Genomic DNA, 22,424 nt, shown 5'->3' with positions numbered 1-22,424 from the left:
GCTTTCATTAAGGGTATAAGGTTTTTTCTTTTATAGGCAAATGGTAGGTAGTGGAGGAGTTGAACCTACAACTTCTTTTACAACTTCTTCCATCATTTTTTTCAAATCTTTCAAATCAATCTTATATTTCTCAAAATTTAAAATTTAGTGGAGATGTTGAACTCACATCCTTCCTTCTAACTTTTACCACTAGGTCAACCTCATTAAGAACATAAATGATTGATAGAATAATTCTAAAGTTGAGAATAATAATAGACATCGAGAGAAAAATGTGATTAGACGTTAAAACTATGTGAGCGATAGAAAAAGAAAAAAGAGTGAAGAAACTAGAGAAAAACTTATAAGTTAACGAAGATTGAGTCATAGGAGTAGGCATGAGAACACAATCCATCCTTATTGTTTCTTGTAAGAGATTGAAGGTGTATTTTTTTTGACTGAGGTGGATGTCAATGTGATTGCAACAAACTTCTAACCTTTTATTTTTTGAACTTTCTACCATACAATAAAAATGTGTTAATAATTCAAGTTGAGTTAACAGGACCACATTAGATGAGAATGAGAAAGATGACTAATATATAAGTATAGTAACTCATAAACTCACTGTCTTAAGGTTTTTTGGTTAGGAAATGTCGTGGTCTCTTATATGGACATGTTCACAACTCATTGGTACCAAATATCTAATTTCTATGTATAAATACATAATATTGTTTAATTTTTATGATTGTGAGTCATGAGTTTACATTTTATTGATATCTTTGTTGAATTTCTAACACTCGACTCCATTGAAACTTAAAAGTCTCGCAATGGCATGCTTTTGTTGAAAGTAAACCCTATCAAGAATGAGAAGGGGGTGAATAATGTGTTTCTTCCGAAGGTGTATTCAGGATTATGTGAGTTTACAGGGTCAAAATGAAACATTTGTGTGATCTTAGTTATGGCCCTTGATTAATCACTATCAGCATACACATGGATTTTATAAAGCAAATAAATGGAAAGTATTATATATAAAAATAACTATTAATTTTTAAAAAATAAATAAATAATTATATTATAAAAAATAAATTAAGAATAAAAAATTGTAAAAAAAATTTAGTATATAATTATAGATTATTATTAAAAATATACAGTTATATATTATTAATAATTATAATTATAATAATTATTAATATTATTTAAATATCTAAATCGGCAAGCAAAATAAAAACTATGAATTCTGAACACTTCAATAGAACTCTTCGAGTACTCTTTGATTAAACTTTCTTAAAATTTTGCCCTAAAATTTTATTTGGATACACAAACGAACAAGTGAGATCTAATTCGGGGTTTAAATTACACTTTTCCTCCACTAAAATACTTTAATATATTTTCTGAAAGTGTCATATTTGTTCGTAAAAAGCACATCAGTACGTTGGATTTGGAGGGTCTCTGCGTCGCGGCGAAGTAGGAAGACGCAAATCCGAGACAAGAAGCTTCTAGCTCCGTCAACTGCGAGTTTGTTTCTTCAATCTTAGCTTCTTAGTTCTAATTTCTGAATTTCTTCCTCAATTAAAAATCTTATCGATTCAAAATCCCTTGTTTTTTTTTTTTTTCAAAGGGTTTAATAGTGTCCCTGTGTTATCTTCCCTGAATTTGAACCTGTTTGAGCATAAATGCCTCTGATTCTTCTAACGCCAGATTCGATGCTCCACAATTTCACGGCATTCTTGTTTGTCTCAGTTTAATTAATATGAAATAATTTGCATGCCTCTGGGTTCTTTTAGATCTTCTATATTCATTGATTTGATTAATGTGATAAACGTCAAATTAAATAAATATACAGTTTCCTTAGCACATGTTGAATGCTAATAGTCTTTCTCTTTTATTTATTTTTTCTTTTTTCATTAATTGTCGTCTCTGGATATATGTCTCTTATCTGTTATTCACCATTTTTTAGGGTTTAATCTGATTTTTTTTTTCATCTCTTTATGTTAAAGGAGGAGGAGGCGTATTTTGCGTAACCCTATTATACCCGTTTCTGAGCAGTGGTTGGAAAGATTGTGAGTTGGGGGAATAATTTTGGTTGAAACATGCTTCAGATTCGGCTTAGCAGGGCTCCTGCATCAGAGGGGTCAGCAGGGGTGAAACAGTCACCTGTTGAGAATGTTACAGTTGCGTGCCCTGATCATCTGGTTCTTGCTGATCTTCCTGTTGCAAAGGGCATTGGTGCAGCCACGGCTACTTCTCTTGTGAAAACTTTGGGCCGTAGGTCCCGTCGCCAGCTTGGCGAGCGAGTCCATTTCTGTGTTCGCTGTGATTTCCCTGTAGCCATTTATGGACGCCTGGTAATTATTTATGCATGGTTGCACGTTTTTAAATTGAGATCTCTGTTTGTTACAATGCTTTGAATCATGACAGGATCTAAGTTGTTTGATTCCAGTTTAGCTTTTGTGTGGGATTTTTTTTCAAAAGTTTATTGAAATATTATTTGGCGTAGTTCCAGCCTTTATCTGATGCAAGATAGAGAAATTAATTTATTGAGTAGAGTATGCTAGCTGCAATACTGAATGTTTATTAAGTGGAAACTCAATTCTTTTCATGTACATTCGATTTATTGACCAGAGCTTTCATGGGAATATAAGTTTTATGTTCCTTTATGCCTTTGATTTGGAGTTAGCTTCTTTATTTTAGGGCTATATAGAGTTATTATCCTCTTAGTATTTTCCTATAATGGACTTATGGTTTTATTCTTTAGCATTTCTTCATGACACTGGTTATTACATTGACTGTGTTGCTTTATTATCTTAAATTTGCTTTTGAAATGAAAAATATATATCTAATAATATCTGCATCGAATACATTTGTTTTTCTATGTAGCATGTTTTCTTTCAGAGTTCTAGATGTAAAGCATGCTCTCAGAAGCAGACCTGTTTATTGACATGGTTGTCATTGTATAAAATTTAGATTGTTTGTCTTAGTCTCTCCTAAGTGTGCTACAACAATGACGATAGTCATAGTTCAAAACCAAATTCGCAAGGATATACTATTCACCTTTGAACCTATTTAATAATTTCTCACAATGTCCTTGTTTCCCTCTCCCCTTTTTCATAGGGCTAATGTCCATATGATCTCCTGTCCCGACCAATGACTCCAGTGGTCTTATTTGCACTTGTTCAAGATGCCTTAACTGGATATCTGTTAGTTTTTCCTATATTGATATCTTGTTGTGCACAATCATTCCAAATTTTGTCCCTCTTTTGTGTGCTTGTTGGCTATACATTCATCTTAACATTCTCATTTTTGCAACTCTACTTTTTCCTCATCCCTTCAAAGACCATCCATCATTCACCATTGTAATTGGTCATAGTAGTAAGATAAGACTTTCCTTTGAACTTGGTAGGTACTTTGTTATCACAAATAACCTATATTTTCCTTTTATATCGTATGCGTAACACATTTATTAGTTTCTCCATAGTTTTGCTATATTTAACTTAGAAACACGTGGTATGACATCTCTAATTTTTACCTCAGTCATTTATCCACTGAAACTGTGCTACAACTAGTTAAATACTTTGATGTTGGCTGACTTTAAATTAACGTGCTTATGGTCATGCAGAGCCCTTGTGAGCACGCCTTTTGTCTGGATTGTTCTAGAAGTGATTCAATGTGCTACCTGTAAGAATATTTCTATCTTACTGATCTTCATACAGAAATCAATGAATATTGGTGTCTTTTGGATCATAATGTTTTGCTGTATGTTTTAACCTTTTAACTCATTTGTCTGGGTCCATCATATATAGGACTTCACTCTGAATCATAATATTTCCTCAGCACATTCTTTAGATGGTTCCATCCCCCTTTTTCGTCCTTTTACCGGTGTTTTTCACATATTAACTAAGTTGAAGTTAAGCTATGTATGCTTTCAATTTTCAAGAGGTTCATTGTGATTTTATATTTCTGAAGGGCTATTGAACATTTTCTTTTTACATGATTTCCAATGAATTTGGTATTACTTTGGAAATATGATATTAGAATTCATTCATAAATATTTGTAGACACCTCTTGCTTGCCATCATTTGCACCTGATATGGGGCCGATGACATGATTTTAATTGGTACATTTATATGGGGCCAGTTACTCCCAAACCAAGCACTGCCAGCTTGAATAGGTGTGAGTGATTGGTATGCGAGCAATGTGTAGTAATATACTAAAAATACTTAAATAAGCATGGAAAACGTATCGTTTTTTATTCATTCATTTATTTACTGTTTTCCATGTTTTTTTTGAGCACCCGAGGTATGTCCATTGCTAAATAACTTCAGCTTTTGGAATATTTAGTAAATGACAAGGTGTCACTAACCTGACCAATTGGATCAGAGTTTGATTCCTCTTAGTCCCTTTATTTTAATAGAAAGTTGAGTTTTAACACAAGTCAAGGTGGGTTTGTGCAGAGTTTACACTTCAAATTTCAAGGTCTTTTTGTGAGGCAAGGCCAGTTTGGGGATGCCTGTGGGGGAGATCACCCTGGGCCCATGGTGAAGAGGGCCCTAAAAAAAAGTTATTTCTATTTTGTAATGATGCTTTAACTTCATCTTTTTTAATAAAATGATTAAACCCTCTACACATGTAATAGTTTGTATTTATGAGTAAAGAAAATATTTTATGTGCAATAAAATATATCATTATGAAATATGTATTTTTATTTTAAAATATTTATACATCAGTCAAGGCCTGTACAAAGAGCTCTGAAGTGTGATAAAACTCTAGCCTAACGGTCTAAAGTTTTAAGCGTACTTTGGAGTCCTGCTGAGGAGGCAAAGGTTGTGTACAGTATTTACAAAAAAAATAAATAAAAAATTCGGGGTCCTTATTTATTATTTCACCTTAGGTTCATAAGATGTCAGGATCGACCTTAGTGTAAGGGGGGCATGTTGGATATAAAACCATACTTGAGCTTTTACCTAATGACTGAAGCTTTCTTGATAGTCTCTTCAATTGATAGCTTCCATGTATAAAAGTTCTCTACCTTTTATGTTTAACATCATATGGTTATGTAAAAAATGTTTTTTTGACATTCTTGGGAAACAGGTGTGATGAACGAATCCAGAAGATTCAAACAATCAAAATGATGGAAGGAATCCTGATTTGTGCTGCCCCTCATTGTCTCAAATCTTTCTTAAAGAAAGCTGATTTTGAATCTCATATCCAAGACAGCCATGCCAACCTTCTTCGACCCAATGCTGATAAAGAAGATGGAAACGACTCAGAAGCACAGAGTGTTAGGCAATCTACAGCTTCAGATTCCACTGCTAGAGGTCCCCAAAGAACAGTTTTTTCTCCTGGTTCGAATTCCCAGCAACATGATCTGGAAGATAAATCTCGTAGACAGACACCAAGAGAGCAACCACCTTCAAGGCAAACCCTGCAGCCAAAGCCACCATATTACGGTCAACAACACCCTTCAGATACCATGTCTGGCTCTGTTGGAGGCGGACAACAGGGTTTTCATCAACAAAGTTTTGACATGCAGCAACCCCCACAAGAACCTTCCCAGTTTTCTGACAGGCAGCAAGCAGTGGGTCCAGAGACCCCATTTCCTGAGTATGCAACGATGCACCCTGCACAACCTTCCAATGTTCCCTCCCTGGTTACTTCAAACCCAATGTTGAACCCTCCTCTGCCATTTGGTTACCCCCCTTACCCAAATGAACGAGCTCAACCCTTTTATGGTGGTCCCTATGATATGCCTAGGCCGGACTCAGGTGCTGATATTGGTGGGGAGCAGAGTTCATTATTGGGATTCCCACAAGGTGCCCCAAATGGCCCAAATTTTCCAGGAAATTATCCCCAGCCCTGGAACTCAGGAATTGGTGGTGTGCCTTTTGAACAAACACAGGGAGGTATGGTTGTGGATCCAAGGGAGGGCAAAGGTATATTGGCACCGCAGCCCATGCCCCTGCCACCACCACCTCCGCCTCCACCCAACATGTCACATTTGAAACAGAACTACTATTCTGGGGAGCTTGGGCATGATGGTCAGGGTTATGGGTGGCAGCATGATAACCGTGATGGCTTTGGTAGCCAGGGCTAGTTAGGCTTTCTATCGTTATTCTATTGGATATATCTGTTTACTTTTGAGGATGTTTCTGCGCATGTTTGTCTCGTCATGCATTAGTCGAATCGCTAAACAGCGATTAAACCGTTTACTTTTGGGCCTATTTTTGTATTTGTATATTTTAACTGCATTGAGCTTTTTTTTACATTATTATTTACCAAAGGCAACGAAATTTTTTGTCCCCTTGGGTACTAGAATCACGATATAAAAGTGAAATCATAACGAGATGGCTCTCCAATCATAATGTGCGTGCAATCAGTTTGTTCCAGATGATATAATTATCCCTCACGAGTTTCAGGAACAACAGCTTGTTTGCACGCGGTGATGTTGGTGGATTTATGGTTTTCGCTACTGGCTGACTCTAGTGGGTCAACTTTGCTCCTCTGCAAAAGTACCTTTTGCGGAATTAAACTTTATATGCGCTGAAAACATTAATATCCAGTCATGTCTAATTTGGATTTGGAAATGGTGCCAAATTTGGTTTTTGCATATCTGTTTCTTATCCAGTCCTTGTAATATGAAGACATTTCATTGTGAATGGGTTGTGGTCCTGGCCATGCTTTTAGCTAGCTTTTGTGTGGATAATTTTTTATACAGGAAAAGAAAATAAGATAAAATAAATTATAGTTTTTGAATTAAATTTAGTTTGTATAATGTCAATTGAAAGAACTTATAATTAATTCATTTAACTTTTTTCTTCTCTTAGATACTTAGAATTTATAACTAGTACTTTATTTTGTCTTTTACTTGTTACCCATAGCAACATCAACTATAGAGAATTTTTTACTACTGTCTTTAACTGTTGAGACTAAACCTTGTTTTGTTTTTGGTAAATTTCCAAATTTTATTATAGTAACTGTGACACAAGTAATATTTCCAAGTCCTTATCTATTTAACATAATCGTTTTTTTAATTGGTTCTCCAAATAGTACCTTAAGTATTTGTATAACAAGTCTCTTAAACTTACACCACTCACACAACAAAAGAATGTTGTGTAGATAAGATTATGTTCAACATCTTTCAAAATTGTGGGTCGAAAAGCTTGAATCTTACTTTATTTCATGTATATCTAGAGTATAAGGGATTACAAATAAAGAAAAAAGTAAATATAAAAAATTGCCAGATTGTGTGTTCGACGCTTAGATTTTAATCACATAATACCTGACTCATGGAACTCTTCTTCTTGTATGTCAGTCATGAATCAAATTTACATAAAAACTCTTCTTCTTGTTTGTAACTTCATACAAAAAGGAAATTATGGTGTGATGGATCTTTTGAAGTGGAGAGATGAATCAAATTTACATATAAGATATAAGAGATTAATATCACTTATAACTCAGATTTTTAAGGTAAGGAGTTTGTGAGTATTTCTTTTATATATTACTCAACCTTTTTAAATTTATATTTAAATTTTTTAACATGGTCTAATATAATTATTGTACTAACTTGATTTATCGTAACAATGTATAAACTTTGATGTCTTTCATTGTATAATGAACAAAAAGAAGATTTTCAATCTCTCAATGGTCCTTTAAGTATCTATATCAAAACATGGTTTAATTTGGTATATTTAGGCATTTAATTTTGTTTTGGTCTCTATAGTTGCTTTTTATTCAATCGAGTTTCAATATTTATTAAATAAAGTCAATGTCATCTCTTTTGTTAAATTAGTGTTAACTTTATTTGGAATGTGACAACAAGTCATTCTAATAAAAGTTTAAATTAGTAGTTTGATTCATATATTTAGGCCTATGATTTATTTATCCCTACATTGTTTTGGATTCAACTAAGTCCCTATATTGTATAAATAGAGATAATGTGATCCTTCCATCTAATCAATGTTAACATTGTTAGAATCCAAACCTTCTTCTCCATTTTCACTCTTCTTTGGTGACACAATCTCACCAAAATCGTCTCCTTCATATTCAATATCATAAATTCTTTTCATTTTTGTTTATTGCATCATCAAAAATAAACACATGAACTCACTTATAACTTTTGAGTTCATTTCTAAGATCCCCGAAAGACGATACTAATAAATAAGGGACCACATTGCTCCTATATAAAAATATAGAAATTCAATTGAATTAAAAAAAATCATTTATTTTCATGTCTTTTTGAGATTATATATAAAAACAAATAAAAAAGACTAAATATAAAAATCAAATCAAGAACTAAGCGTCAAAACATAGAATAACACAATAGAATAGCAAAGTAGATCTTAAACATTTATTTTCATGTCTTTTTGAGATTATATATCAGACGTCACCGTTCATATATCAATGAATAGAATTTTTGTTTTTATAAAATACAAATTTTTGTGAACATAAAATAAGTTTGAGGGTTTGGAATGTAAAAAGTAAAAGTCATTATATGAATCACCTTAATATTTATTGTGATTTCCTCAATCAAATAAGTGTAGCTTACTGAAATATGTGCAAAATAAGAAATCGGCATTACTTATGGCCAGTGGCATGATCCACACTCCATTCCTATTATTGAAAATTTATTTTTTTTTAAAATGAAATCACGTTTTTATAGTTATTTGTTGAGTCACGTGACATTTGGTATCTTTCTTCGGTCTTAGTAATTTTGATGATTTCATAACTTCCGAAGAATATATAATTGATCGTACAAAGTTACTAAATGTGTTGTATCTAATAATTTTCTAAGGTGTTTTAGTGTTAGAATCTTAAAACGGAAATAATTTATATATTTATTTATTAAACATGTGTTTATATAATTTATTATTAGATTATTAGTAAACAACTAACTACAAAAAAGTATAAATAATTCGTAAATAAGTTTCAGTTTAAGCCAAATAGAATTGCAGATCACCAAACCTAGCAACATATTTTTGACTTTCTCACTTTTTTGGTCCGCCGTCAGTTTCCTTTTTAACTTCCGTTTAAGAAACCCTAACACAACATAAACACTCAACCACATTTATAATACACATATTTTTTTATAGTTTAACATTTTTTTCATTTTTGATTTCATAAAAAAAAATTCTTTGTTTATATTTCAAATTTATTTAATTACGTAGAGATTAAAACTTTAAACATTTTCATTGATATTTTTCCTTAATTTATGTTGTTATTAAATTTTATTAAATTTATAAACACTATTTCAATACATAACTGTAGAGATTGTAATTTTAAAAAAAATTGGTTAATATATTATCTTAATTTATATTGCTTTATACATATGTATATGATAGACAGCATATCTATGCTGCTAATAAATTAAATTATTTAGTTGCACTCCAAGTTACTTGTATATTTAAAATCGAAGAAGTAATAGAAGGTACTGGAGCATGCACGTGTAGGGCCAAGATGAAAGTTCTCAAACATACATCAACGGTTCTCTTCATGTATCTACTGATTTTCTTTAATGATTAAATGATCAATATCAGAAAATTTTTGTGATTACCTTTTAATTAGGTTTTTTTCTTTTTCTTTTCGTAATAAGAGACATGACTTAAAAAAAGTTTAGTACTGTTGGGACGAACAACTTAGTCCTATAATCATTCCTTCTATTATTTTATAATTACCGTTTCTTAATAATTTTTTATTTTTATTTTAATTTTTTAATTCAATATATTTTTTCAACTGTACCTTTTTATTTTGTAGTGGATTGAAAATAGTTTGAGTATAACTTATTTAAAATTTTGACTGAAACAGAAAAATTAAATGTTTTTTATAAGAAAAATCTTAAACAACTATCTTATATAACTGAGAGAATATTCATTTATAAAATTTTTAAATTGGTTCAGTATTCTTAATTTTGTCCTCCAAATATATACTGAATTAAAAATTATAAGTATTCTACAAACCAAACAAAAAACGTGTTATATTTAAACATAGGGTAAAAGTTCATGTATACAAGGTAAGTAACTCTGATAATTACAAAATTGATAATAATTTACATATTTAAAAAACATTATAATACATTTTTACATGTAAAAAAAGGATTTAATATATATATATATATATATATATATATATATATATATATATAATTTTATTAGACGAAACTAATAAACATGTATAGTATAAATTATTAGAAATTATAACTAATTTTAATTTTTGTTTGTGGTGATATCATAATTGTACTTGAGACTCGTAGATATTTTTATTGAAAATTTTTATTTTTTTAAGATTTAATAAAATCTGTTGACGTAAATCCAAATAATGGTATGATAGTTAATGTATTGTTCCACATGTAAATAAGCATAGTTTAATTATATTCTCACTAACTTTCACATTAATTTGTTTTATAGGGTCTTTTTATCTTTTCTTTTTAAAAAGTACATTAATATATAAGTCAAATAACATGTTAATGGTCACATTATTAAAATATCACATATAAATCTGCTATATATATATATATATTATACATAAAATATCTTATAATATATTTAATACTATGTCCATATTAACACAATTTATGCTATATTATATTATATTATATTATATTTTATTTGGTTTGTTATATGTGTATTAAATATTTAATATGATTAATACAAATGTTAGAAAATTTTTTTAAAAAAAATTCACAATTATAAAATCATATTTATCCTAAAACTGATACAAAGTACATACTTGATCCAAAAAAAATAAATTATATCCAGCCATTAATTAATTTTTTATATTTACCATAAAATTATTTATGATTACAATATCTAGCTTAAAATAAATTAAAATAAATTAAAATAACTTCAGATGGAAAACTATTATAAAATTTCTCAAACTCTCATTGTATAAAATCCCGGCACTAAAAACTGAACATTTGAAACATGAAATTAGGAAAATCTTAGACAAAATCCAACAAATTTAACTAAAATAAACTTTAATATCATCGAGATAAATGAATTTATACTTGATTTAATTTTACAAAATCAATAAAACGAATTTATATTTAGTATAATTTTTGTTCTAGAGCTTCAAGACTGTGTGAGTAGCTAAAGAACATTTTTTTGATTTGGTGTTAATGTTGGTGTGTTGTTTTTTTACGTTACACAAAAGATTTGTGTGTGTGTGTTTGGATGAGGTGTGTGTATATGCTTAACGGCCAAACCGAAAAAAGCTGGCTCATTATTGTGAGTTGTGACAGTCATTGAGCATAAGAAGTATCGCCTCCTTCACTTAGGTGTTTGGCCTTTTCCTTCTTTGAATAACAAAACCCCAATCTCTTCCTTTGCCTTTCACTCCCTCAACAAACCAACAACAACTACTCCTTTTCTCTTCTCTGTTTTCCTCTTTTTCATTGGCGATCTCACCGAAGTTCTCCCACTTAAACACACCCCTTAATTATATCGCATTCTCTTCCTTGCCATTAGATTGGACTTTCTCCTCTGCCTCTTTCTTCTGGATCTTCAACCTCTCCCTGGTAATTTCCCTAGAAAACTTTTCCTTCTTTTTCTCCTACAAAGTAGTGTTTGCTTTCCTCAATTCCAGGAGCTTCGTAAATGGTTTGTGAATGAATGGTTGTGGTTTCTATTGATTGTGGGGACTTGAAACTCTTGCTCAATGTTGCTTGGATTTTGTGAAAATGGAGCTTAGTTGAGTAACTCAAATGGGTTCATGACAAGATTTGTTTTTTTTTTTTTTCCTTTGTTTTCCTTTGGATCGAGATAAAGCTTTTGTCTTTTTTCATTCTTTTTTCAAATTCCCTTTCTGGGTCTTGTTGATTTTGTCTTGTCGCTTCCTTGTTGAGTGTTGTTTTTTTTGATCTTATTCTGAGTTTCTCGTATTATTGCTAATTTTTTCAGATTTTTCGGATTTGGGGGATCGAGTTTGAAGGGGAGAATGGCTGCTTCTTCTGCGTCTCTTGCTGGTGCTTCTGCTTCGGACCTTTTGAGAAGTTCAACCAGCGGTTTCAATGGTGTTCCTTTGAGGAGCTTGGGCAAGGGAAGGTTGATTGTAAAGAGTAGGGATTTTAGTGTTGCTGCCAAGCTGAGGAAGGCGAAGAAGTATGACTATCCTTGGCCTGCTAATCCTGATCCCAATGTGAAGGGTGGGGTGCTGATCCACCTTTCCCGTTTCAAGCCACTCAAGGAAAAGCCAAAGCTTGCCACTTTGGATTTTGAAAAGCCTCTTGTTGATCTGCAAAAGAAGATCTTTGATGTAACTTCTTGTTTAATCTGTTTGCGTCTTTGTATGTGTTGATGAGTGCTTTGTTTGCTTGACTGAGGGTTAATTTGCAGTAGTTGTCTGATTCATGGAGGTTGTGCTGAATGCTAATGGCTAATAGGAGTATTTTTTATGGTTGGAAACAGGTACAAAAGATGGCAGAGGAAACTGGGCTGGACTTCACTGATCAGATTCAATTATTGGAGACTAAATACCAGCAGGTTTTCGTGTCTTAACAAATAAATTTTGTTCTTAAGAAAACTGAATTACTGTGAAAATTGTTGATGATTATGATTGTGGGCTCAGTCTCATACTTAAAACAAGAGTTCTTATTAGAATACTGCAACTGTGGTGCTCTCTGATTGCTACTTTCTTGATTGAATATATAATTATTTTTAAATTTTAACCCACTCTGATTTCTTTTTGTCTTAAAGAAACTAATTTAACCCTAGTGTCATTCATGTTAGCAATCCCTGTGAAAAGTTCTTATTCTCTGTGATTTCATAGTTGCTTATAGTATGTGTTGTTTCTGAAATGCAGATTCAAGTGTTTCTGCTATATATATATATATATATCTATCTATATATATATATATATATATATATATATATTGTTTTTTATTTTTTTTTTCTTCTCTTTATATTTAAGCAACTGTGATATCTTCGGTAAAGAATATTATTGTGTTTTTATATTGTGTTGGTGTGAGTGTTATTGACTTGTTTGCATTGCACTTGTTCTTTGCCTGTATTATGTTATTATTTTGTTATAGAATTATCTGGAGTTTCTTTATACAAGATTCAAATATATATTTTAATGTTTTTCCTCCCAATGCTTGCAATTTCAACAGTAAATTTGGTAAAAGTCTCATTTTTCACCACTCATTATTTTTCAGGCTTTAAAGGATCTCTATACGCATCTGACTCCTATACAGCGGGTCAACATCGCAAGACATCCTAACAGGCCAACTTTTCTTGATCACATCTTTAACATAACTGAAAAGGTGTTCTAAGTATTACTTTTGTTTTTAACTTCAATATTCTAGTTATTTCATTTTCTTATTTCTTAATTGGTCTTGTGTATGAACCACTTTACCTGAAATTCCATGTTTCTTCATGTTTCAGTTTATGGAAATCCATGGTGATCGGGCAGGTTATGATGATCCAGCTATTGCTACAGGTATAGGAATGATAGATGGTAGAAGATACATGTTCATTGGTCACCAAAAGGGTAGAAATACTAAAGAAAACATTCAGCGTAACTTTGGGATGCCAACTCCTCATGGGTATGTCCACTAGGAACTCTAGTTGATGCAACAAATTACTAGATTTAAGATAACGTCTGAATGCTAATTTACATTGATTTTATCTGCGCATTTGACACTGATGGTAAACTTCCAATTGAAACAGGTATAGGAAGGCTCTTCGTATGATGGAATATGCAGATCATCATGGGTTCCCCATAGTTACATTCATTGACACACCTGGTGCTTACGCTGACCTTAAATCAGAGGAACTAGGACAGGTATGTTGTGGGTTAGGGTCTAAGATTCTTTGGCTTTCTTTTGTTACAAGGTTAATCAATTTGTTGATTTTCATACTTGCAGGGTGAAGCAATTGCTCACAATTTGAGATCCATGTTTGGTCTGAAGGTTCCAGTTATATCTATAGTTATTGGAGAAGGTGGTTCAGGTGGTGCCCTTGCGATTGGATGTGCTAATAAACTACTGATGCTTGAAAATGCCGTTTTCTATGTTGCAAGGTGATTTAGTTTTTTACTTTGCTATTTGCATAATTTATAATATTTTAATAATTATTTCAATTACAGGCTTTTAGCCCCTCACCTGTGCATGTTAGATTTCAATTATGTTACATATTGTTGAGTTTAGTCCCACAAGCAAGCTTCATGGTTGTATTATATAAATTTTATCTCTCACTTTAAGAATTCAGAAAAACAACAGAATGTATTTTCAAATTTACTATTAAGAAAGAACTCTTTTTATTATGAGAAATGAAAACTATAAATTTGGGTCATACAAACCATACATGGAGGATCAGGAATAGAAGTTAGTAGTCACATGACCACCTAGAAAAGTCATTGTTTGATTTACTATTATGTATGTCCGTGTTGTGATATGGTTGACTACTTGTGCTGTCATGAATCATTTTACTAATTGAAGAGGTCTTACTGTTGTTTTTTGCTGGTTTAACCTTTATTTATTACGTGATTTAGTCCAGAAGCATGTGCAGCAATCTTGTGGAAGAGTGCTAAAGCTGCTCCAAAGGTATTTATGACCCCAGTACTTTGACTCTTTCATTTCATAATATTTTTTTAAATTCAACTATTTTATTTTTATTGTCCTATGCAGGCTGCTGAGAAACTGAGGATTACAGCTCCTGAATTGTGCAAATTACAAGTTGCAGATGGTATTATACCTGTAAGAAGCTATTGATTATGCTTTTCTCTCCCTTAAATCTTGTTCATGTACATGGAATTTATCATCTTAATGGTTTAATTATGAATATATAGAGTATTTTATGTACTCAGGCAAATTTGTTGAATCTATAACTCCTGCTTTGATTTGTTCTAATTTACCTTTTCCTGTGCAACATAAGCATTTAACATTACGTGGATTGATAGCAATATTCTCTTGGGAATAGAATCTAAATAGAGGTTCATTGTTCATTGTTTCTTTTCAATAGGAGCCGCTTGGTGGTGCACATGCAAATCCAGAGTGGACATCTCAACAGATAAAAAAAGCAATCAATGACACCATGGACGTAAGTTTCAAGAAGCAAGAATTCTACTGAAAAACATATATGTGTAATTTTGCGTAAACTTCATATGTTTTACTTGCCCATTATGCAGGAACTCACCAAGATGGACTCTGAAGAGCTTATTAAACATCGAATGCTTAAGTTCAGAAAGATCGGTGGGTTCCAGGAAGGTATTCCTATAGATCCTAAGAGAAAGGTCAACATGAAGAAGAAGGATCTTTCTATCACTAAGATGCCGGATGCTGAACTGGAAGCTGAGGTTCAGAAACTGAAGAAACAAATTGTGGAAGCTAAAGAATCTTCTCCCGTTCCTCCAAAACTAGATTTAGATGAGATGTTAAAGCAACTGGAGAAGGAGATCAATCATGAATACTCTGAGGCAATTAAAGCTGCAGGCTTGACAGAGAGGTGGTTGCAACTACAGGAGGAAGTCGCAGCAGCAAATGCAGATTATGAAAGTCTTGATCCATCGGTGAAGGATAAGGTAGATAAGCTAAGGGTGGAGTTTGAAAAGAAATTGCATGCATCTCCTAATTATGCTCAGCTGCAGAAAAATCTTAAGTATTTCAATGAATTATCTATAGCAAAGCAGCTGTCAGGTACAAGCAAGGACAGTGTCACATTTAAGCAAGAGTTGAAGACTAGAGTTGATCAAGCCTTGAGTAATCCTAGATTAAGGAAAGAGTTTGAAGCATTAAAGGATGAAATTAGAAGTGCTGGTGCATCCTCAGGAAGTGATTTGGATGAGGAGTTGAAGAAGAAAGTCACTGACTTTAAGAAAGAGGTAGACTCACAGGTGGTTAATGCTCTGCAGTCGATGGGCTTAGATGTTGCTGTAAAAGAAGATAACACCACCTACCCAGTTTCAAAAGAACTAAAAGAAGAAATGCAAAAGCAAATTGATAGGATGGTTAACTCATCGGAAGATATTAAGAGCATGATGCAACAACTGAAATCGGAGGTTGCCAAGAATATGAAGTCGCCAAGTTCTGAATCCAAGAATAGAATTTCTGCTTTGGTGCAACAAATTAAGCGGAACCTTGCAGAGGCCATTGACTCGTCCGGCTTAAAAGAACATCTGCAGTCTAATGGAATTCTTGATTCAGTCGCAGACACTGTCACCGATGAGGAGTCCAGAGAGAAAGTTGGTGCAAACTCTACCTTTTCTTAATGTGAGTTCATCTGATCTACACAAAATAGTCTCAGTTCGTTTTCTGAATCATTAAAACATTGTTCTTGTTGGTGCTAAGTTCAAACCTACATCTTGACATGCAGAAAGAAAAGGGTAGTTTTTAACTACTTCTAAGATGGATTTATGTGATTTTGGTTTAAAGATTATAGCAGTGAAAAAATTAGGTTGGATTTATGTGTACACTGTTTTGTTATACCTCATTAGAAACTGAAAGTTTGCACCTTTTTTAACAAACTGCAGAAATGCTGCTCATATGATGTTGGCTGCAACAGGTGAATGAACGGAATAGTGGAAACTACACCAGTGCGAGTGATCTTGATACAGTACCTATATCATCAGCTGGCTGGTTGTGTATGATCTAGCATCAAGGCCATGTTTCTTAGAAACAGTTTTGGTAATTTAAAGGAGATACCATGTTAATGGTGGCTAATATTTTTCTATAATCTTCCAATAGAAGACCAGCATGGGAATAAAAGTGAAAACCATCTTGTATTTGTTTGAGTCAGAATGTTGCAGTTAAATTTAGAATGACCTTTTGTGTTTTTTCTTATTTTTTTCCTGGTTCATTTTTCGATTTACTTAATCATTTTAAATGTTAGATTTCACCTTAAATAGACTGAGACAAACATTGTATAAATTGCTTTAGTTTGAAGAACCAATTAAATAATACAAGTGTGGTGCTGTAAGGTGTTTTCATCTGCAAGAATGATCGCCCTACTTTCTAGATGAGCTTTTAGGCATTGGGAGTGCAAATCCTTAACTTATCCTAGGAAATACTTATGGAAGCAAATTTTGGAATTAATTAATTTAACGTTAACAAATTGTCAAGTGTTGTGTTCTATTTTTCGAAGGATGAAAAATGAATGATAATGTTTGATTGTTTGGTATTCTGTTTGAATGCTTTAAATAGACTAGTACTTCAATGAACCATGGGAATCCCAAACGTAACAGGGAAAAATTGTTGCTAAATAAAGTAACATCCATTTTTCACAACCAAAACTCCAAACACTAAAAACCACAACTTAATTCAGTCACAATACGAATTTAACAACACGGAATCACAACTATTTACAGAGACCTTGTTTAGCTGAAGTACCATACCAAGCCACAATATTACTACAAAACAAACAAGTCAAAAAATTTCTAACAATATCTCTTAAAACAGTTATAAAAAAAGTAAATTTTATTTTGTGATTGTGAAAAAAAGTTTTACACTCTTTCAACAGGATCAAGAATATTGACGAAAAAAATGTAACGGAAAGGACTGTCACTCTTTCAACAGCTATAACATGAATATAATGAAAGAAATCATATCTACTCATTTTAATTAAAATTGAGACTACGTTGAAAATTTTAAAGAATAATAGAATTACATTGAAAATAAAGTTCAAATATTGGGAGAGAAAAATTCTATTTAGTCTTCCAGCTATAATCTTTAGTGTTTTTCTTTTACATTTGCAATAATTTTTAAAAGTCACAATGAGTAAAACTAAAAGTTATTGCCATGACATTTTAAAATACTATTTTGATATAAAATAATTTTTGTGAATTTTAAGGAATAATGTAAAAATGTAATGAATTATACTTTTTTTTCCGTCATTGTATGTGTTCTACTATTAGTATTATCTTTTTTGTTAATTGTGAATTTCATAGTAGTGACATTGAACTTTTGATGAATGTTAGAATGTGAGTCTTCATGTACTTTCTTCATTTGGATATCAAATTTTTTCAAGAAATATTCATCTTCTTTTGATCTTGATCATTCTTTTATATTTTCTTTATTTGTAGTCAATTCCCCTTCATCAAATCCAATTTTTTTTTCTATTTTTCATATGAACTTTGAATACTTATATGTTATTAGCATCTTTAATCACACAAAGTTTATTTTCAAATAAAATTTTATAATTTTTCTCTAATATTTGAGCAACACTTAACATATTTTGAGTAATCTTAGAAATATATAAGACATCAAAAATTAATTTGATATCTAAAATGAGTTTTAATTGAAATTGATCATATATTTTTCACAACAAGTTATTCTTCATTCCCAATTTTGACTTTGGAAATATCTTATTTGTTGAACTCTTTGAAAAGTTCTCGATCATGAGTCATGCGGTTTGTACCACCACTATCTATAATCTTACATTTTGTAGACTTGTTTGTTATAACATATGATGTTACAAGAAGAAGTTCCTCTTTTGATTTGTGCTCCACAATCTTGACATCTTCTTGAGGATATTAGGATTTGCATACCTTTTCCATATGTCCTAGTTGACCATATTTGTGGATTTTACATCTGACATCCACCAACACTTGTTGAGTTGGCAATTATTTTTCTTACAATAGGGACAAAATGGAAAAATCTGTGTTGTATGTGTTTCTTTTGTTGTTCTTGACTATGAAAGCATTATCTCTGGTATGAAGTAAAACACCTTCAACCACATGATCTTCTCTCATTAATTTTCGCTGCTCTTATGCTTACAAGACATGTATCACTCATGTCAAAGTAATTGCAGACAAATCTTTGTTGTGTATTTGAGTATTCCTTAATTGTCTTAAACTCTTTCACCCTTTGCAGCTCAAACTCCCTTAAATAATCTCAAATTTCTTTGGCTAGCTTTAGAGTCATGAACTTGATAAGAATCATTTGTGAAATATTTACAAACAAACATAACTTTGTCTTTGCCTTCTTTGTCTTTCTTTCCTTTTGCATTTTGATTTTGGCCATGGGCAGATTTTTGGGCAACATATCATTTTTTTTCCTTTACAACTTAGTCCCTCTAGATAACTTTGCATTCTTACCGTCCATCGATCCTTGGTTTCACCATAAGAGAGTGGAATAACGATTTGCGAGAATTTCTTCCATTTTATGGTCCCATCCATATAACAAATCGACATCATTCTTAACCTAAAACCTCAAGACATTAAATTTATGGGTCTTTTTCCTTATATAGTGTTTAACTTTGTCATTTTATCCAATTTGAAACTTAAACTCACACTTGAATTATTCTATAAGATAGTAACTCGATGATCGACTCTAATTATGTTATTTTAATAATTTTGAGTTCAGAATATAGACTCTATATGAATAGAAAAGGGATTTTCATTGATTGATCCTTAAGATGCTATTTTAGTGGGCTTGAGATTACATCATTGGTGTGTTACATGAGTATGAAAAAGTGATTTTAAAATGAAACTTTCATGTTCTCGGGTTTCGATTGAGAGCTTTTGCGGTACATCTAATAATTACAAATCAAAATAAAAAACAATTTGAATAAATCTTATTATCTTAAGTCTTTGAGATGCCATTTAAAGTCAAAGTCAAAATTAAAAGTTAAAAAAAAATCTTAAATATAATGATTGATCTAATAATACTATTCTAACATATTTTAAATTAAAACATTACGCGATACTGTAGTGTCAATATTTTCTTTACCCAACTACTTTTGATAAACATTTAAAGTACTTACTACAAATCTTGGAGTTATAAAATCAAACGGGTCTTGTATCATTAGATGTAATGAATATAATTTTTGTATTCTTCTTTTTAATTTCAAGGGTCAGTTTGGTTAAACATAAAATAATTGCTTTTGAAAATAAACTTTTAAAAATATTCCTTATTTAAGAAACAGATAGAATGTGCTATAATTTTCCTTTAAAAATAAATAGATTATATATATATATATATATATATATATATATATATATAAAATTTTTGTATTCTTTTTTAATTTCAAGCAATGGGTCAATTTCGTTAAACTTAAAATAGTTGCTTTTGAAATAATAAACTTCTAAAAATATTACTTATATAAGAAACAGATAGAATGTACTATAATTTTCCTTTAAAAATAAATAGATTATATATATATATATTTCAAAAATCCATTTATTTTATTAAAAATAAATAAAACAAACAAAAATCATCCTGTACTTCTAACACCCTTCTATCTGAATATTTTATAGCAGTATGTAGATTGAAGAACCCAAAAATTCTACATATTTCGATTCTTAAAACATATTATATTCGATTTTTGATGAAGTATACATTGTTCAACAAACAAGACTCTTTTATGTAATCTTTATATGTTATACTGAAACTGTCTATTTCCAAGTACCAAACAAAGTTAAACACACAAAAGAGTAGAATTTCTTAGAACAGGTTGATGATATTGTCATAGAAAGATGAAAATTAGAGCCTTAAAGATTCAAATTAAATTTTCAACACATTTTTTATACCACTCCAGTGACGCGGCATGGGATGGGACCATATACTAAAACATATGTCAATTTCGGAGACAACAACTATGTTCATTGTTTTCACCTAAAATTTGATGGTGAGTGTTCAGCACTAAAAATTGCTATCAATTATATTCATCAAGATTTGCAAATTTTGCGTTGGGCCATAAACAACAACATCAACATTCCTAATCAAAATTCTCGCCATTTAAAGAACAAATGAATAAAACACTCAACTACAACCAGCACAACAACATTTAAAAAATAGATTCCATTTTAACTATGATATCGCCAAAGTTAAAAATTAGAGTAAAAATGTTAAAAATAAAATCACCAAAGTTGTAATTTAAAATTAAGAAAAATCCCATGATCTCAGAATGAGATTAGGCAAACAAAGTTGTCATAAACACAATAAAAATTTTTGTGATCATCATAAACACAATACAATTTTTTTGTGATTTTCCCCTTAATCCAATTCCACATTCCAATTACAATGCAACAGAAAAAAAAAAAAAAAAAAGAAGAATGATCAATACAAGTAGGGAATAACACCCTTCCTGTGCTTCGGATAATCCTCCCCAAACTTCTCCAAATACCACCTCCTGTTGGCACGCGCCCTGGGCCCGAGGTTCGCAAAAGTATAAAGAAAAAAGCCCAACCCAGCCCATGACCAAGTCATGACAGCCCAGCCCAACCACTCCACAATCTCCCCAAAGTAATTAGGACACGCAACGAGCTCGAACAACCCTCCCCTGGGCACCACGTAGCCCTTCCCCTCGCTCTTCAGCCGCAGCAAAACCCTATCGGCCCAAACATTAATCCCCATCCCACACAGAAACACTGAAAGCCCAATAAAAAACCGGAACCAGAAAAAACCCGATGAAGTATAATCGGTGTGGTAGTGGGAGATTGAACGGACCTGGAGGTAGGCATTGAGGAGGTTGAAGACGAAGGCCATGAGGGCGACGGAGAGGGGGAAGCCCGAGGCGGTTTTTTTGGAAGGGGTGAAGAGGAGGCGGAGAGGGTAGAGGATGGTGCGGTTGAAGTAGTGGAGGATGAAGGGGGTGATGAGGGTTTGGGCTTTGGGGTTGTGGGAGTGGAGGCCGTGGGGGAAGAGGAGGAGGGTGAGCCAGAGCGTTGGGCTTTCCATGAGGAGCCAGGCGAGGGGGGGCGGGAGGTTGGGCCCCCAGCCGGGCCTGTGGTGCTTGCCGTAAGGGGCCTGGAGGAAGGTGAGGGAGAGGAAGGTGGGGGGTGCGATGAGGAAGAGCGCGAGGAGGGAGTTGTGGAAGAGAGATGCGTCGTCTTGGATCATCATGGATGCAATGAGAGTGAGATTTGAAAGTGTGATTACAGAGAGTGGAATGAAGGAGTTCTTCTTTTATTCTTGTTTTTGGGGTTTGGACACACTGCATTGACTAATAAACTTTATGCCAACGGGGGATTGTGGGGACCTGAGGAAAGGGTCAGGGAAAAGTTTTCATTTGATGCGACCATTAATTAGAAATTACTACTGCAGTAAATTTATTATAAAATTTCAACTTGTTACTCATTTATAACTTTTAAAAATTAATTAAAATAAATTTAATTAAGATTTAAGTCATTCATAAATTTATAACTATTTTTAATTAAATTTTTATTAAATATTTTTGGGTGTATAAATTTTGTGAAATAATTATATTTTTTATTAAATTATTATCTTTATTTTTTTTTTTGTTATTTATCTTTAAATATAAAAGTAATATTATAATTAATATTAAGTTATTAAGGATAATTTCATCAATCATGGTACCATAGAAGAGACAATAGTTATTTCTCGATTACGATAACATATAAGTTATTATCGAGTATGTGTTATTGAATAACAAATTTTTTTATTAACTTATAATAAAGTTAATAATAGAAAAAATGAAATTAGAGAAATTTTTATGTGATTTATTATTGATAAAATGAGTGTTTATTTATATTATAAATATATTATACAACTTAAATAGTTTATA

At 31.9% G+C, this 22,424-nt stretch overlaps 3 protein-coding genes across 5 annotated transcripts; 2 read left to right on the top strand and 1 right to left on the bottom strand.

Moving 5' to 3' along the window:
- The first annotated feature begins 1,226 nt into the window (after positions 1-1,226).
- LOC114185474 (E3 ubiquitin-protein ligase HAKAI homolog) lies at positions 1,227-6,273 on the top strand. The gene is made up of 4 exons (XM_028073210.1): positions 1,227-1,491; positions 1,974-2,321; positions 3,593-3,651; positions 5,065-6,273. The coding sequence occupies exons 2-4, from the start codon at positions 2,067-2,069 to the stop codon at positions 6,065-6,067; spliced, it is 1,317 nt and encodes a 438-aa protein (XP_027929011.1). The 5' UTR covers positions 1,227-1,491; positions 1,974-2,066; the 3' UTR covers positions 6,068-6,273.
- Positions 6,274-11,184: 4,911 nt separating this feature from the next.
- LOC114184874 (acetyl-coenzyme A carboxylase carboxyl transferase subunit alpha, chloroplastic) lies at positions 11,185-16,877 on the top strand. Of its 2 annotated transcripts, none has more exons than XM_028072251.1 (12): positions 11,185-11,482; positions 11,865-12,219; positions 12,372-12,446; positions 13,118-13,225; positions 13,347-13,507; positions 13,632-13,746; positions 13,829-13,983; positions 14,455-14,506; positions 14,591-14,659; positions 14,925-15,002; positions 15,091-16,171; positions 16,464-16,877. In XM_028072251.1, exons 2-11 carry the CDS (start codon positions 11,902-11,904, stop codon positions 16,168-16,170), a joined length of 2,211 nt encoding a protein of 736 aa, XP_027928052.1. In that variant the 5' UTR covers positions 11,185-11,482; positions 11,865-11,901; the 3' UTR covers position 16,171; positions 16,464-16,877. The 2 variants fall into 2 exon arrangements, with proteins under 2 accessions (XP_027928052.1, XP_027928051.1); XM_028072250.1 differs by having other exon boundaries at positions 16,432-16,743.
- A 3,880-nt stretch (positions 16,878-20,757) lies between these two features.
- LOC114183950 (steroid 5-alpha-reductase DET2) lies at positions 20,758-21,886 on the bottom strand. Of its 2 annotated transcripts, XM_028071155.1 has the most exons (2): positions 21,347-21,886; positions 20,758-21,227 (listed from the first exon to the last, which is right to left on the bottom strand). In XM_028071155.1, exons 1-2 carry the CDS (start codon positions 21,740-21,742, stop codon positions 21,147-21,149), a joined length of 477 nt encoding a protein of 158 aa, XP_027926956.1. In that variant the 5' UTR covers positions 21,743-21,886; the 3' UTR covers positions 20,758-21,146. The 2 variants fall into 2 exon arrangements, with proteins under 2 accessions (XP_027926956.1, XP_027926955.1); XM_028071154.1 differs by having other exon boundaries at positions 20,758-21,874.
- Between the last annotated feature and the right edge of the window lie 538 nt (positions 21,887-22,424).

This window comes from Vigna unguiculata, chromosome 5, assembly GCF_004118075.2.
Source record: "Vigna unguiculata cultivar IT97K-499-35 chromosome 5, ASM411807v1, whole genome shotgun sequence".
In the NCBI taxonomy this organism is placed as follows: Eukaryota; Viridiplantae; Streptophyta; class Magnoliopsida; order Fabales; family Fabaceae; genus Vigna; species Vigna unguiculata.
The sequence above is the reverse complement of the archived record's forward strand: the minus strand, read 5'-3'. Positions and strand labels throughout refer to the sequence as shown.